At 39.9% G+C, this 16759-nt stretch overlaps 1 protein-coding gene across 1 annotated transcript in view; it reads left to right on the forward strand.

Annotated features, from left to right (window-relative positions):
• The first annotated feature begins 4419 nt into the window (after positions 1–4419).
• ZFPM1 (zinc finger protein, FOG family member 1) overlaps positions 4420–16759 on the forward strand; it is a 1358773-nt gene continuing 1346433 nt past the window's right edge. The window contains exon 1 of the mRNA XM_044081656.1: positions 4420–4867. Within this exon, the coding sequence (XP_043937591.1) occupies positions 4828–4867 (40 nt within the window). The 5' untranslated portion in view covers positions 4420–4827. The remainder of the gene's footprint in view (positions 4868–16759) is intronic.

Below are 16759 nucleotides of genomic sequence, written 5' to 3' on the forward strand. Positions count from 1 at the left end.
ACCTCTGCAAATTACAACATTGATAGCACTCCCCTAAGAATGGACCCAGTGGTGAGAGATCTGGATACTCAGATAGTAATCTGAACTTTGACCACCATGTGTCCACGATGTTGAAGAAATCCTTATATGTGGCTCAGCTTATAAGTAAAGGCATGGCATCCAGATCTAAGGTTGTCACAGCACCACTGTAGTCAGCCCTCATTAGACCAATAATTGAGTACAATGCACCCTTTGGCATGTAACTTGCCAGGTACCTTCAACAGTTGGAGCATCCTCAGAGATTTCTCACCAAAAAAATACAGGATATAGCTAACATGTCATATGTGTATCGATTAAAACTCTATCACTATATGCAGTTTCCTACAAATTACTGAGGGGTGATCTGTGTCTGACCTACAAGGCAGTCTCTGATCTAGCCCTGATGGAAATGTTGCATATTCACAAAACTAACTGCATGTGGGTTACCTGCTCCAAACATGTAAAACCTGATCTCTGACATGAATAGATCATGCTGGAGAGACAGATATGTGTCCCAGAGATTGCTTCTCCTATTCATGTGAAGCAGAACCCTCCTCTGGCAAGCTTCAAGTGCAATCTGGACCATTGGATGGAAAATCGCAAATTTACTCCTGGGGTGGCACCCATGTCCCTTATGGATGGAGGCAGCCTGTAAAAATAGTCAAAACCCCACCTGCTGATCATTGTTATCTTTCCTCTAGGGATAGAAAGTCAGGTAAAATCTGGGTAAAACTGGCTATGCTTGGAAGGGTTCCTGAGCCATTAGTCTAGTAATCTCCTATAAACCTATGGACCTATTTTCCAGACCAGCATGGCATACCCAATGGTGGATGTCACTGGCTGGACAACTCGCTACATAAGTTTCACTAAAATGGAGTTTCCAGACATGCTTACATTTTATATATAAATAATACCACTAAACAACTACTTTAGAATGTATTTCTTTTTGTGTACTATAGTAAAAAAAAAAAGTACTGACTTTTGTCTGAAGAAATTCATGTACTACTGTCTGTACACACATATTCTTTCATTTAACTTGAGAAAAAATATTCCAAACCTGCATCTCCGTTATATGCACACACATAAACACATATACACAAACATTTATTTTCTAGGATCATAGGAAGTTACTAGGCTATTGGTTCTTAGGCCCTTACAAGCCTAGCCAAGAATTTAGCCCATGTTCCGACAAGTCAGCACCCCATGTCCCTGTCCAGCAGGTGGAATCCCGATGGTGCATTTTCTGTTCCCCATCCAGTTATCCAGGTTGCACTTAAAAAAAGTTAATTAGGTACTATTCTTGACATGGAGAGGGAGTCTATTCCACAGAAGGAGGAGTCTCTGGGACACAAATCTGTCCTGCCAACAAGTCCTATTGATGTCACAGACCAGGTTGAGGTCATGCGTGCGGGTTACTCCAGTGGAGCTAGACTTGCGTATATGCAGCAATCCCATCAAGGCGGGGTCTGAGATTGCTTTGTATGCCAGACAGAGTTCACCATTGAGGAGTCTGTATGAGACTGAGTAGAGGGACAGGGCTTTTAGCCTATCTGTGTAGGGTAGATGTTTGAGGCCCTGGATTCTCCTGGTGAGGAACCTCTGTGGTCCCTCCAGCTGCTGTGTGTGCTTTGTGAGGTACATGTTGAAAGGGGAATTGCACTCAATAATGGGTCTTATAAGGGAAGAATACAGGGATGATATGACCTCCTTGTTCATGGATGATATACCCTTACTAATGAGGTGGACCATGTAGAAAGCTTTCCATACAATGGAGCAATATGATGGTCAAGTCAGTTTGCTATCAACCTGGGTGCCCAAGTCCCTCACAACTGATTGCATGCTTAGAACCTTGTTATTAATGTGATAATTAGAGGGGACATCACTCTCCCCATACGGGATGATAATGCATTTTTTGGCATTCAGTTTGAGGCCATGTTTCTGGCACCAGTCATTTGTTTGGGTGAGACCCTCTTGGAGGATGTCCACATCACTAGGGTAATTGATGACAGCACCCAGCTTGCAGTCATCTGCAAACTTGGTCAGCCATAGCCCACTGGTTTTGGCCTGCACCTCAGAAAAGTATATCCCAAACAACAGAGATCCCAAGACTGATCCCTGGGGTACACCACTCATTATGGATCTACTGCTTGAGGTGGCTTCCCCTATTTTGACTAGGTGGGTTCTATCACTGAGCCAGTTTGCTACCCATCTGGTAACATATGGATTAATGCCTAAGGTTGGGAGTGTTTATCTATTATACCCGAGTGGGGAATAGTATCGAAAGCTGTGGTCAGGACAAGGTAGGTGGTGTGCACCATCTTCCCCTCGACCATGGCTTTGGTGAATGTCTCAAAGAAGTCAACCAAATTTAACAGGCATGACCCCCCCCCCCCTTGATGAAACCAAACTGTGTGGGATCAAGTGTTTGGAAGTTGCCAATGTCCTTGTTAATGAGGTCCATAATAATCTGTTCCATGGCCTTGCAGATCAGGCTAGTTAGGCTGATGTGTCTATAATTTCCTAGATCGATGGATGCTCCATCTTTGTGCAAAAGGATGACAGTGGCTGTCCTCCACTCGGCTGAGATGAAGCCAGCACTCAAGCTTTGGTTGAAAAGGGTGCCTAACGGTGCTGCAGTTCCTGCCTGAGTTCATGTAGGATGCAGTCTGGAATGTTATCAGCTCCCATGGAGGCTGTATTTTTTGCCTTTGAGATGGCAGTTATGACTTGCTCGCTAGAGATAAGGGGAGGGGGGGGCAGGTGCTGGGCATGTCCTGATTTACTGATGGGGGACAGAGGGGTGAAGCTTTCAGTGAACCTGTCTGCCAGCAGGTTGGCTATATCTACTGCATTTGTGTATGTGGTGTCCTTGACCACCAGTTCTGAGCAGATCTGAGTGCTTCCTTTGAGACTGCAGACATGTGAAGAAGGCTTTATGATGGCCTTTAGTAGATGTGGCCAGTTTGGACTTGAAGTTTACTTTGGAGGATTTCACTAGTGCTCTTATTTACTTGTTCAGGCTAAGGAGAAATTGTGTCCAATTAGACACCTGCTCCTTCTTGGTCAGTAATTTTTTTCCTTTTATTATAGTTTATTTATTGCAATGTCCACCAGGAAGGCTTACTCTTCCTTGAGGAGGAGGATTTTATCTTGTCTTGTATTTCTGATTCTATGCAGCTATATAAATGCTTGTATAGTACTTTGGTGTAGGTTTGGACATATGTAATAGTTCCTATAGAGGGGGAGGGGGGCAGTGAAGCTGTTTATACTTTCCCTCGCTAGGTTGAAATCAGCTTTGGAGAAGTTTTTTGTTTGACCCTAGCTGGGGGTCAGAGGAGATGGTGACTTTGAAAATGACCCCTTTGTGATTGGTTGGATCTTACCAGGGAGGATGACACTGTAGGGATGCTGCAGCGGTTACTCATGTTGGCTAATACCAAGTCCAAGATATTATCACTCTTGTGGGGATGTCGACCAGTTGGTCCAAGGCATTTGCACTGACAAAATCAAGGAATCTCTGGGCATTTGTGTTTTGGCATGAGTAGTTCTTCCAATCTGTGGTTGGATAGTTATTGAAATATTTATCTATAAAATAGATCATGAAAACTGGACAATCACATTGCTAGTCACAGTCCATTATTATTTTCATAACTGCCATTTTTTTTCTCACCAATGACAGTAACCTGCAATGAAAACTTCCATGTTTTAACACACATAAAAAATATGTTAAAAAAAAAGTGAGCTCAGAAATAAAATATTTTACCACAGAAACTATAAGCATTGTGACTCCTCTAGAAAACCAATGAAAGATTATTATATTATCAGTAGTAGCAGTAGTAGAATTTCAACAAATGCCAATAACATTGACAAAACCTTAAATTTTTGAGCTTATATTTTCAACATATTGTTTATGGACCATCACCACCTAAACTATTTGACACTGAATTTCTGCAACTCAGAACTAAATAGAGTTTTGCAAAACTTAGTGCAATACTACAGTTGCAAAAGGAAATATATATAGATAGACAGATGTAGACGTAGATATCTATGCATATACCTATTTTAAAATTGCATTTGGAGTATGCATATTTCTCATGGGAGGGGGTCAGAAAACGGTCGTATATTATTTGAAAATGTTAATATTTCTGGCTATTCATATTTTATTAATAATTATCGTCAGCTATAATTTTCTAAGCGTACATTATGCCAACAATTTAAACAATTCTATAATAACTAGCACTGCAGTACAGAGCAAAGTTTGTAGATGTGTTAGAACTCACTGCAACTCTAGTTTCCCTTTAGAACACTTTTAAGTTGTATCGCTGCGAGACCGCTCTATTGTTGTGCCGCGAGCGCGTTGACGCTACTCGTACGCTCCTCCCCGCTCGACTAACTGGCAGGCAGAGTGTGTAATACACTTCAGGCTCCATTGACAAGAGTCCGGGGTCGAAGAGCCGGGCTACGTGAAGGGATCGGGGCGAAGAGGTACAGCGAGGCAGGATCAAGGAGCGCGGGAGCACGAACAGATCAGCCTTGCTACGGACTGCCGGGAAGCTAGATCAAAGTTAAGCGACTGCCAAGAGCAGCATCCCCGTAAGTGTTTGTGTACATAATACGTATGTTTTGCAACGGGACCTACTAGGAACTGTTGTCCGGACAGAGGTAAACCCTTCACCAGGATCTGTACGGAGTAGTTCTCCCTCGGAGGTGACGGAAGGGCATGAGATCGTTTTCAACCTGCTGGTTGGACCGTACCTGGGAATCTAAGAACTGCTGAGACTAAGAAGGGGCGCAGATGATCAAAGAGAAATGTCCAGGAGGAAACAACGTAACCCCCGACAGATCAAACGTGAGTGTTACCTGCTGGGCTGTCTGGTATAGTGCAGTATGTGTGGCGAGCTTGTCCTAGTCAGGTCTTGTGAGTTTCCCCTTCTTAGTGCTGTCTACGGTGCACACACCTGCTTGTGTTGTGGGTGGCAGCTGTGTTACCTATTAATGCTGCTGCATGCGCTCGGCTCCCGACACCTGATACTTGCCCACCTGCTGATCCGTTTGGGTTGTGGTACCAACACGTGCTGTGATGTACGTCTGCAGCTTTTTGATTTGTAGTGTCACGTTAGGTGTTGTCCTATCCAGGTACACCGGGGTCCAGTAGAACATGTGTTGTTAAGATGGTTCAGTGACGTGAGTGTTATTTCAGCTGTCAGTTGTGAGCCAGCGCCCGTACAACTTATACAAACTGTGTGTGTATTGTGACTCTGAGCCGACTGCAGGTTCGTTTGTGGATTCAGTCTAGTAAGCTACAAGAGTGGCTTTTCTCGTATGCGCTTCTTTATATCGAACGGACTTCATGCTAACAGTCAAAAGCAGAAGTAATTAAAAATGTATATATACACCTGAGTGTTTTGTAAGTGTGCAGTTCTTAACAAACTTAATTTTTGTAGCTTATTTTCCCAGGTCATTTAATACCAGAAAGGATAAAATGTTGCAGACACAAAGCAGGCTCAAGATTAAAGTACAAATTAGGGAGTTGCATTTTTTTTCTCTTTCTCTCTCCCTTTTATTACTGGAGTGTTTTAATAAAGGTTATTAGAATCTTTTCTTTTTCAGCTTGCTCTCTGTTGTGCTTCCAGAGAGATGTGGAGGAGGAGATAAAGGGGGCAGGCTGTGTGATCAGAACTGCGATTGAACTTAAAATATTCCATTTTACTGTCAGAGGACTGATAAGATCAGATAGTCGGGACAGGGCGAAATTGTGATCTTTATCTGCTTGGACGCAGCCTTATTATTAAACTCATTGTGTGAATGGGGATAAATGTATGTGTGTGTGTGTGTGGGGGGGGGGGGGGGGGGATCAAGCATGTAATGTTTGTACCAGATGGGATTTTATCAGCTCTGTGATACCGTATTCCTTTATTTTCTTCTGGTGACCGATCATGCAATGCACATGTTTCTTGTTTTGTTCAGGGCGGTGTGTCTTAGAAATAATATTTGCTGCCGTTTCTGTGAAGAGCCAGCGATCCGTTTTTGGAAAACTTAAATGCTTCATATGTTGTTCTCAAATGAGACACGGATAAAACTGTACATCTGGAGCTTGCTCATCTATTTTTGGTAGGGCACCATTTATACAGCCAAATCTCTGCATGTGCTCAAATAACAGAAAAGGGGACATAAATAAATAAATAAAACCGAGCCCCTCTCCAACTATTTCCATCTCAGTCAGTTCTTAATGTAAATAAGCCCAGTTAATTTAATGCTATTGTTTTCTGTGTAGGTGGTTAATAATCCCTTATAATAGCAGGGTTAAAATGAACTTAATATTTTTTGAGCCTGTGCCACTTGGTAGTTTTAGTTATGCTCCAGCTGTACACTGTGAAGCATGCATATTCTTTTGAGTGCCTTTTGGGTTGATACTTGTGTTTTTAACAGACATATTCATATCCACTTTCTTACTGAAAACAAAAATTATTTCCATGAAGCTTCCATGCACTGGATGAAATGATAAACCTCCTCCATATTTAATATTTGTTGTAAACGTTTATTATGTCACTTACATGCGGAGACAAGAAAACTGATTATAGCTGTTTAAATGGTGATGGCTATTAAGAGTTTTTTTTATAAGGTCTGAAGCCCCGATGTCTGAAAAGTTGTTTCTGTTTGCTTGCAAGGTTGTCATTTCTGGAGAGTCATTGTTCACACAGTTGGACCTGGAAACTGTCCCAGCCAGTGATTGGTTTGGCAGTACAGGAAAAGATAAGCCAGCCATGTGTATTGTGTAGCTCTGCTTTTGCCACTGAAAGTTTCAACTGACTCCTGTCTGTTTTAGAGAGGCATCCTTAGTGATAAGCTACAGTCTGATCTGATCTTGAAAATAGAGTAAATGGATTTTTAAATTAGTTTTTTTTTTTCAATACCAAAAGGTAGCACCAAAGCCTGTAGCATTGGCTGTTCTTAAAAAAGATAGTTTTCTGATAAGTGTTTAAGGCTGATGTCATAGCTGATAAGGGATGATTAATCACATAGTCGTATGTGCATAGTTTAAACTGCAGCAAATCCTTTTAAGGTCTGCCCTTCTCCATGGGATGCTGTAAGATAAAAAGGTCTAAATTTAGAACCAGAAACATTGTACAAGCTGATATCAGTATTAGGAGTAAAGAAGATGAATTTTCGGAAGAGTGGTTTTAATGTTTTATGTTTATTCAACTTGTGATGGTTCTAAGTGATGGACTTGTTGATGATAATGATAGTAAATAGGTGAGTGCGCTGTCAAACCAGAGTATGAAATGCACCACTCGTGTGTGTGTGTGTGTGTGTGTGTGTGTGTGTGTGTGTGTGTGTGTGTGTGTGTGTGTGTGTGTGTATGCGTGCATGTCCATAATGGAAGTGGGTGAACTAAAGCCTCCTCCATCACATTTCTCTCATCTTCTTGTTTTACTAATACAAACTGAAGTACATCAAGCATTCTTGGATGATATTTAGATAAATCTGTGTAGGGAAAAATACAGTGATGATTCTATAGGCATTGAAAGTAGGGAGATTCCTGATATTTAAGGAGTTTATGCCAGTGGAAAGATGGTAAGCACCATTTATTTTGAATAACTTTTGTTTTATTTTTCCTTTTTTCCTTGATAACATTTATGTACCTTTTCTAGTGGACTCTTACTTTTCAGGATCCATAAATCTCTCACACTTTTTAAACTCCCAAGCCAAAATACTCCCATGGTTGATGGTGAAACTGCTATTTTCTTTCCTTTATCACTTTGTGTACTTTTCCAGTGTACTGCTACTTTTAAGGATCCATTATTCTCCCACACTGAAAACCCTCAAGCTGTTTTACTCATGTGGTCGATGATGTAACTGGTAACCATAGGTGTTGCTAGGGTGATTGTCCTTGTTGGATGTTTATTAGGGGTTATCCACGGAGCAGAAGTGGTACATGCTAATTTTATTCAAAACTCTATCTGGCATTTTCCTAGTTCTAAAACAGTAGCTTGTGACTAGCAGTGTGACACCATGTTAGTGTGGCATCCCACTGCACTTATTACCTGGACCGTTCACATTGTGTGCCTTGGCATGCACCTGCAGTTAGGTCAGCCACAGTACCAGCTGATGTCCTTCTTAAATCAAGTGAACAGATAAGAATCAAGACGAGCCCCCAGACATTTAAATGAACATAATGCTCAGACAGAAGGGGTTAAGCTGTGTAAAGATTGTAACACACTGATCTAATTAATCTTTAGTCTGCGGCAGGCTTTAATTCACAAATGTTGACTTCTGAGAACATCCAGCTTAATGTAAAGTAAGATCAAATCCAAATTTTCTGTACCTCAACAATGCATTAATTTTGGACAAAAGTCCAAAATCAGGGAAAGATTTTAATTACTGCCCTTATAAACTTAGAAAGTTGTTAAAATAACAGGCTTTGCAGTAGCACACATTTTTTCTTAAGGATATTAAGTCTGAAACATAATGTTTGTCAGTTAGTAATCACAGAACAAGCTAAAAATATGAGGCAAAATTCAGTTGGGAGGTATGCTGTGGGGTGACTGAGTCCATGTACCACATAACATTTTAACTGAACTCTTACTTGCTTTTCTTCTATGTTTTTGAGAAGACCCACTCTGTTCATGTCGCTGTTGCCTAAACAAATTCACATTTATCTGAGAGGTTAATAGGATGCCACAGGACAATGGGACATTTCTTTATTCTCCATTTTAGAAGGTGTCCTACTTTTTATGGCAAAACTCAAACCATATAAATCATGGAAAAATCACTGAATCACAGCATCTAAATTGACTAGTTAACCACAGAACTTTACTCTATTGCTTTTTAATCTGTTCATTTCTATTTAATGCTTCATTTCTGGGTCACTGACCTTTTTGCTGTTCTCTTACACCCTTTAGAGCTTTCAGCAAGACTCTTTATCCTTATTCTCCCAGCTTGCCTTATCCGTTCCTTCTCCCTTAGTAGTTAGTGACAACCAAGTCTTTTCTAAACATGATCCCAGAGTATGGCACTCTATCTCTGCTACTCTTGCATCATTTCAGGTTGCACTTGAGCATAAACATAGAGCATATTGAGTTGTCAACTGAATCCCAATGCAATCAAAACTTGCTGTTTTTCTAGCCTTCCCCATAAAAACTGCACTTACCTTGTACCTAGCTTGTAAATGTCTCACCTCCCAAGCCCCTGCTTGCACTTATCAAGGGTATCAGAACTTGTTAGAGATTTGTTAGAAATTTGGGATGCATGGCTAGGCTTAAAAAGGCCCTTGTGGTCATTAGCCTAGTAAACATCAGTGAACCTTATGGTACTCAGGTAATGATGGTATATGCATTATGGTTACTATACCTTCTGGTTGCTTAGTATGCTGTGTATTCTGTTGCTTTTTTGTATAAGTTGATGTCAGAGCATGTCAGTGGTGCAGGTGTTGGTATTTCACATAGGTACACGTGCACTGTACTATATTTTGTCTCTTTCATTTTTTAACATCTTGAGTCACATAGACTAGAGAACTATGCCAGCTAGGGAGATTGATTAAGTGCATGCACTGTACATTTTAGCAGAATGTGTACCTCCACATGACCTGGTATCCGTGTTGTTTGGACAAGCAGAAGTCATAAGGTGCCGTACCATCTGAGCATCCTGTTGGTTAGCTTAGCTTGTAGAACTTTCCCAACACCACCACAGCAAACGGCACTCAAATATTGGACAAAAGTAAACTTTAATGCACCAAATTCACAAAGTCAAATGCTTTAGTTTCTCAAATAACGAGACTTCATCATGTTAGCTTAGCTGATGAAATGTTCCACACTACTTCCCAAATGAAGGGCCCCTGATGTTATGTGCAAAATTTTGCATTAGTTATAATACGATGAATTACTTGGAGTGCAAATCGCTGTTATGGTTTCTGTGTAAGCATCTGTTAAGAAAAGGAGTGACGTCAGCCTTGGAACATGTAGGACGACCTTGAAGTTGAACACCAGTAAATGTATTTGTAACACTTTATGGGTGTGTGTATGTATGTTTCTCATCTCTTTGTTGTTGCTTGTCACTTCAGTGTGCAGAATCCTTAACTGGACAAATACATGATTCCTTTCTAAAGAAGTGCAAAAATAGATGCCTGTACAAACAGTAGTGGGGAAGGTTGGTTGCGTCTGTGTAGAGAGGTGCATGGCACTGCTTTTGTTCTGAAGTCTGAAGTGAAGTATTCAAGTTTTCTTTAGACTGTTACAACTGCATGCATGCTCTTTGTATATCCTAGCTAGTGTGTGGTAGAAGAATGCTTGCATCTTGCATCTGGTGTATCTAGTAATGGCATCTGAGAGATGGGTGAGAGTTGATTTCTCATCTAATATAAAAAGATAGCAACTCCCATATGCAGCTGCCTGTACATTTTTTTAACTGATTCTCACTATGTCTTTGTTCTGCTTTTACTTAGATGCAACTAATGATTAACTAGGGAGACGATCTTTGTTGAGATAAACTGTTCAGCTTGATCAACTTTAGCACAAAGTCACTCTGTGCATTTGTGAATGTGCATGCTTTAAATTAAATATATGGCACTTTTTTTTTTTTTTTTTTGCATAGTTATCATTCTGGCTACAGATTGATAGTGGGAAGTGATAGGGGAGGGGAACAGATCTTGGCGCTGACAGTACATAGGAAAACATTTTTAAAAATAACATAAAATGACAATTCGTCAGCTGCAGTGAGTTGCCCCGCCTGTTTTCCCTTTTTGTTCTGCTTGCAGCTTGATGTGAGCTGCTGATAACGACATGGGGCCTGATCTTGCATTGATAGAGATCGCCAAACATGATAAGAACCTCTTATCTCGTCAAACCAGGCTGGAACAGGGACTCAACTACAATAACAAACAGAATCAGTAGGAAGAGGAGTAACAGGAGGGCTACAGCAAGTGGTTTTCCTCACTAACATGATTTCTTTTTTTAACTTGATTTTAGGAGAGGGTTCAACAGTGTACTTTTTATTTATTTAGTTATTTATTTATTTATTTTACTAAGAATAAGATCCTAATCAAAGGAGATTTGATTCGTTATGTGAAATATATATTTTTTTTCCTATAAGGAGCAGATGTTCTACTGATGGAGGCAGGGACTTTTTGATTCTGATAGCTATCTCAAACAGTTCACAAGAAAAGAGAAAAAAATGAGGTAGCATTTGACTTATTTTGTTAGATTATATCTGTGATTGCCATTAGATGGTAACAGTTAGATGTATGGTTTTCTTAATCTGACATTTGACAGATGTTTTATCTTCTCACTATCTGATTTTTGTTTTTTGTACCCTTAGCTGAATTTGCTTAATAAACTGTTACTACTCCGAATTTGATTCTTGTATGCTTGAAAATTAAAGATAAGGCAGTGTCTTCTTTGCAGTCACGTTTTTAGCATGAAAATATATTTTTATTTCCTCATGACAAACTGACAAACATGGGTTTCACATTTTAGTTTCACACGTATACAGTGTCCTAAATGAGTATGGGCCCACACATGAGCTGTAAGTATGCACAGATGAGTGAGGAGGGGGTAAACTGCATTAAGCAGGTAAATGGAGAAGGAGAAACCTTGGTATTTCATGTAGTACGATATGCTAAAGGATGTGTATTAACTGACATTAGTGATATAGAAACACTGAATTGCAGCATCCCATCCATTTGCACTAACTATGTTAGCCTCTGGCTTGAAATGTTTGTGTCTTTCGGCTTTTCCCGGTTAGGGGTCGCCACAGCGAAACTCCAGTCCGCTAATGATTGTTAGTGGATTTTTACGTACTGGGTTACCAGCCCTGACGCACAACCTTCAACGAAGGCACGACTGGCTTAATTTGAATTTGTTCAGTGTACATTTCAAGCCTCTGTCTTGAAATGTAGACTGAGCAAATTCAAATTAAGCCAGACAATGTATACATTTCAACTTTCTGGCAAGCATACCCCCCCAACCTGTAAGAGCATGAAATCTGAAAAAAAAAAGAAAAATGTGAAAGTAGGTATTGAAATCATGGACATATTTTAAATATAGTTCTTATAAATTATACCTACTGGTATCTTTGCCAACATTATGCATCGCTGACCTTTTCATGTGCACAATTTATTTTTCTAATACTTGGTTTATTCTCTTTAAGGTCATGGGGGAGCCATAACCTGTGAAAGGCTGGCACAGGTTTACTAGCTATGCCCCTTCTGCCCAGACTATAAGGTAGTTATGACTGCCATCAGACCCTCCTGCCAGCTACCTTAAGGGTCTTCCAAGGTTACTAAATATCTTCTTCTTTTGGCTTTTCCTGGTTAGGGGTCGCCACAGCAAATCACCTGTCCGCTCATGATTGGCAGTGGAGTTTTATGGTGTTGAGTTGCCAGCCCGGCGCCCAACCTTCCACAGAAGGCACACACACGCACGCACACACTCACACCTAGGGCCAATTTAGAGTGTCCAATCCACCTACAGCATGTATTTGGGATGTGGGAGGAAACCGGAGCACCCGGAGGAAACTCACGTGACCACAGGGAGGACATGAAGATTCCGCACAGAAGGCACCCCAGCCGAGGATACTGAGTGAAATTAATATTAATACAAATGGAAGTTTTGACCAAGAGCAAGGCTATTAGGAGTGGCCCACACAGTGTCCCCAAATAAATATGCAAGTAAAAGAACAAGAAAATACTAAGTATATATTCACAGTGACGTCAGAGTTCAAATCACAGGAAATATTTAAAATAACATCAAAGGACAGGCTCACACAAATAAAGAAAACAATGTCTAAACTAAGCTTTACTGTATTCCTGACTGTATCTAAGAGAGTTACTGTTCCCTACTTACTTAATAGAGCCAAGACAGATGATGTGGTGAATGGTCCTTCTTGTTGTTGTCAGTCCCAAGACAGAATACAGAATGCTCTATTTCAGTAAGAGACTCCTCAAAATAATATCTAAAATGCTACCTCTGGGATAGCTTGCAGAATGACATCACTTTTGGTCATCTGACTTTCAGTTTCCATGCAAACTCCTATAGCTGGAAGCTGGCAGGACTTAGCACCTACCTGTAAAAATACACCCACAAGGGCTTTTGCTCAGATCTGTGGCAGGTGCTGGAATACATAAAACAATTTCTTACCACCTTGCTTCCAGAGTAGTAATTAGTTCACCCCAAAGACAATGCAGAAAACTTCCTACTACAGACTTTGTGTCTCTGGCTGCATTGAAACCTGTGAGATAGCATCTTTATTGCCTAGCCTATAAAGTGATTTAATTTCAGATATATTTTAAAGTTTGCTGGGCTGAGATTAACCTCCTGATTTCTAGTTTTGTCACATGTACATTTAAACAGGTACAATACTGCATGTACATTTCTGTCTCTCCAGTAGGCCACACTGTGGATACATTTCAAACACATACCTTTTCAACACAAATGTCTGTACAAATCAGTTTGATGTACACATGACATACAGTTCTAATACATTTGTAACACCAGCATCTTATATAAATCAGTTTGATATTCACAAATGACATATCATTATTTACAAAATTCCAGCCAACTGCGCTGGCAGTATCTCCTTTCATCACAGATGTATGTGTGGGTAGGTGGGTGTGTGAATGTATTGTACCATAATTGCTTCTCCACTGTCACAAAAAGTAATTGCACAGTGGCTTTAATTGTAGGTCAGACTGCACCATTTTGGCATACACCTTACTAAGTGTCTAAACCAGCTGGACAGACCTCAACATTTCTTTACCATAACATTCTGTGGTGTCAGTACCCTTAGCTACATTGATAGACTAAAAGCTCTGTCCCTCTGATCATTTTCATACAGATTCCTGAGAGGTAATCTCTGCTTAGCCTTCTGTGCTTTGGATAGCTCAGCACTCTTTGAATTCCTTCATCTTAGCAGAATGGGTCATAAAGCAAACACCCATTCTAAAGAACTAAACGTATACTGCCACATCAACACTACCTGACCTAACAATTCTCCCATTTCTATAACAGACTGATGCTTCTCAAGCAGAGAACTTCCCCAGCAACCTTTAAAACTAGTGTGGATGACTGGATTGGTGTTTATTTGGAAAATGTCTGCATAATGGGTTAGAGTTTAGTCTACCACTAGCACTTTGTGATGTAGTTGAGTATTTCAATGAACTCTTTGGTCATGACTTTACTATGAACCTATGAACTTGTGCAGTTCCACAAAAAGCTTAACCGCTATCTCTGGAAGTCTTCTTCCTATATTTTTGTACACTGCATTTATTTGCCCCCCCCCACAGTGCTGAAGTTACTGCACTGGGGAAGTCCCTCCACTCCCCAAGCGAGGTACTTGCCTTAGCTTTTGTCAGTTCATTTGATTCCTGGATTACTACTTCAACTTGAATGCATTAGTTTATTCAAAAGTCAGAGAGGGATGCAGCACCATTTTATTCACATACTTGTAATGTTTCCTTTGCCAAGCACTCCTCAGAAGACCTAATGGAGACATGCTGTCAGCCCATCTAAGGGGGAAGGGGTGTCTTTCACCTACTTTTGTAAAGGGCAACTCTGTGGGTGACTGTGTGAATTAATTAACAGTTCCGATTCTGTTGCTTGGGTTCAACACTACAACTAGACTTTTGAGTGTGGCACTTTTAAGGAATGATGAGATCATGCACTGGTTTATGATATAACCCCGCACTGTTTTTCAGACAGTGGGGTTGAAACTATATTCGACTTGTCTACACATTCACCCTTTTTACGTGTGACCCAAATGGTAGACTACAGTGACATAACAGCATACAGATTTGATGATGAATATCATTCATTTATTCGTTGTTTAGTTACTCCGTTTAGATTAAGGTTGTGTGGGGTGGATTTTAATCAGGCAGTTGTTGGGTGCCAGGTAAAGTACTCCAGTGCATCACAAGAGGCATGCACACATTTATTCACACACTGCATATATACCTATGGGCAGTTGGTGTTCCAGTGTTCCAACTGGAGTAGAACAACAAAATGTGACTACTGCATGTCATTAGAACTAAATGCAGAGTCTGAATTAAATCTGTAACATGTACAAAACCAAAATGAGTAAATACAATTGTAATATACCTAAGAGTAAATACAGTTGTAATATACCTAACTAAAGATATAGAATTAATGCAGAGAAGTTATTTAATGAGAAGTGCAATATATAATTGAAGTGTGTCTCATCCTTGGCATCAGAAGTTTCTGAGTTATCTGAATGTGAAAAATAAAGAGCATTTCTTTTTTTTTCAATAATAATTATTTATTATTTTTCAACTTGTTCAAAAATAAAGAGCATTTCTGTGTGCTGAGGGAAGATGACTTTGTAAAGTTGGCCCTAACATGGAGAATGTATTTTCTTCAAGGGGAGGTTAACTTGAAGTCTGTTTACAAGGTTGCACAGTGTAGCTGGGAGCATAAATCAGAATATGAGTTTGTTTTAGAGTCTTGGTGCCGGAACAGAACAAAGACATAGAAAGTTTTCACTGTCTCTTTTAAGGAAGGCCAGCCTGCTCTTTATAAGGAAATGCAATGATAATTCCTTTACTGTGATGGGGAAGGTAAAATAACAGAAATGTAATTTGAAACGGAAGATATGTTTTGGGGGCGAAAGTAGAGAGAGAAGAGGGAATGCAGAGGTATGAGCAGACCTTTGCAATTTAGGCTTCATGTTAGAGAAGTTGTGTGACCTTCTCTCAAACACCACAAACTGGTCCCTTTGGTAAGGTCACAGAACCAAAGCAGGTACTTCAAGTCCTACAGGAAAAAAGCCAAGTAACGGATAGAAAATTCTCATTTAATCTCCTGAGTTCACAGTGGCCAGGACTTCATCATCAGAACTCTGAATGTTACTTCTGGTTTCCTTTCTAAGGTCATTTACATCTGTCAAAATATTCTCAGAAAATATTAAGGATGAATAATATCTTAATTGGCTAATATAATGGCACATCTACGGTAGCATGGTAAATGTACCATCAGTTTGTATATGAAAATACGTAAGAGATTCCCAGTTTGTATATGAAAATACGTAAGAGATTCCCTGCTAAAAACAAAGTTGTTCTAAGTTAACGCCTTCCTAAAAGAAAGATCTGTAGTCTTCAGAAATGGGTTTAGACTATACAGATGTCAACTTAAGACACTTTAAGACACTTCTGAGTCTGAAAATAGTAATACAGCATGGGTAACTTAGCTTTTGTCTCACTTTATACGGATAAGTAACTGGTTGCTGCAGTTGGGGCCTACACAGAGAAGGATGTAACAATTAGTACAGCACCATTAGAAACTGATACAATATTCTTTTTAAATGTGGCCATGAAAGGCTGAAAGTGGTAGACCAAATCACTTTTCATCCTTTTCCCAAAAACCTGGATGTCTATACTGAGACGAGTAGAGATGCATGCTTTAAATCTACAGTTTAAGTTTGATGTTTCAACAGTATAGGGATTTGACACTAGTCCACATTTTTATATTTGCAGTAACTGTGATTCCATTTTTAGGTATAAGTTTGCAAGGGTATAAAATGTACGCCTGCCTTAAGTGGGAATGTTTTGGGCAAGGTATTTTTTTTTAGACTGAGTCCATGTAATGGAAGTGTCAAATTATTTTGATCAACTAATATTTTTTAATCTTTCTTTCTTGCAGTCAGCCTGTCAATAGTGAAGATCTGATGGTCATCATAGCTTCTACAAACTGCATGTTTATTTCCTTTTATCCCTTGAACAGATAGGTGCAATATT

This window comes from Protopterus annectens, chromosome 8.part1 (assembly GCF_019279795.1).
Source record: "Protopterus annectens isolate FY-2018-M chromosome 8.part1, PAN1.0, whole genome shotgun sequence".
Classification (NCBI taxonomy): domain Eukaryota; kingdom Metazoa; phylum Chordata; order Ceratodontiformes; family Protopteridae; genus Protopterus; species Protopterus annectens.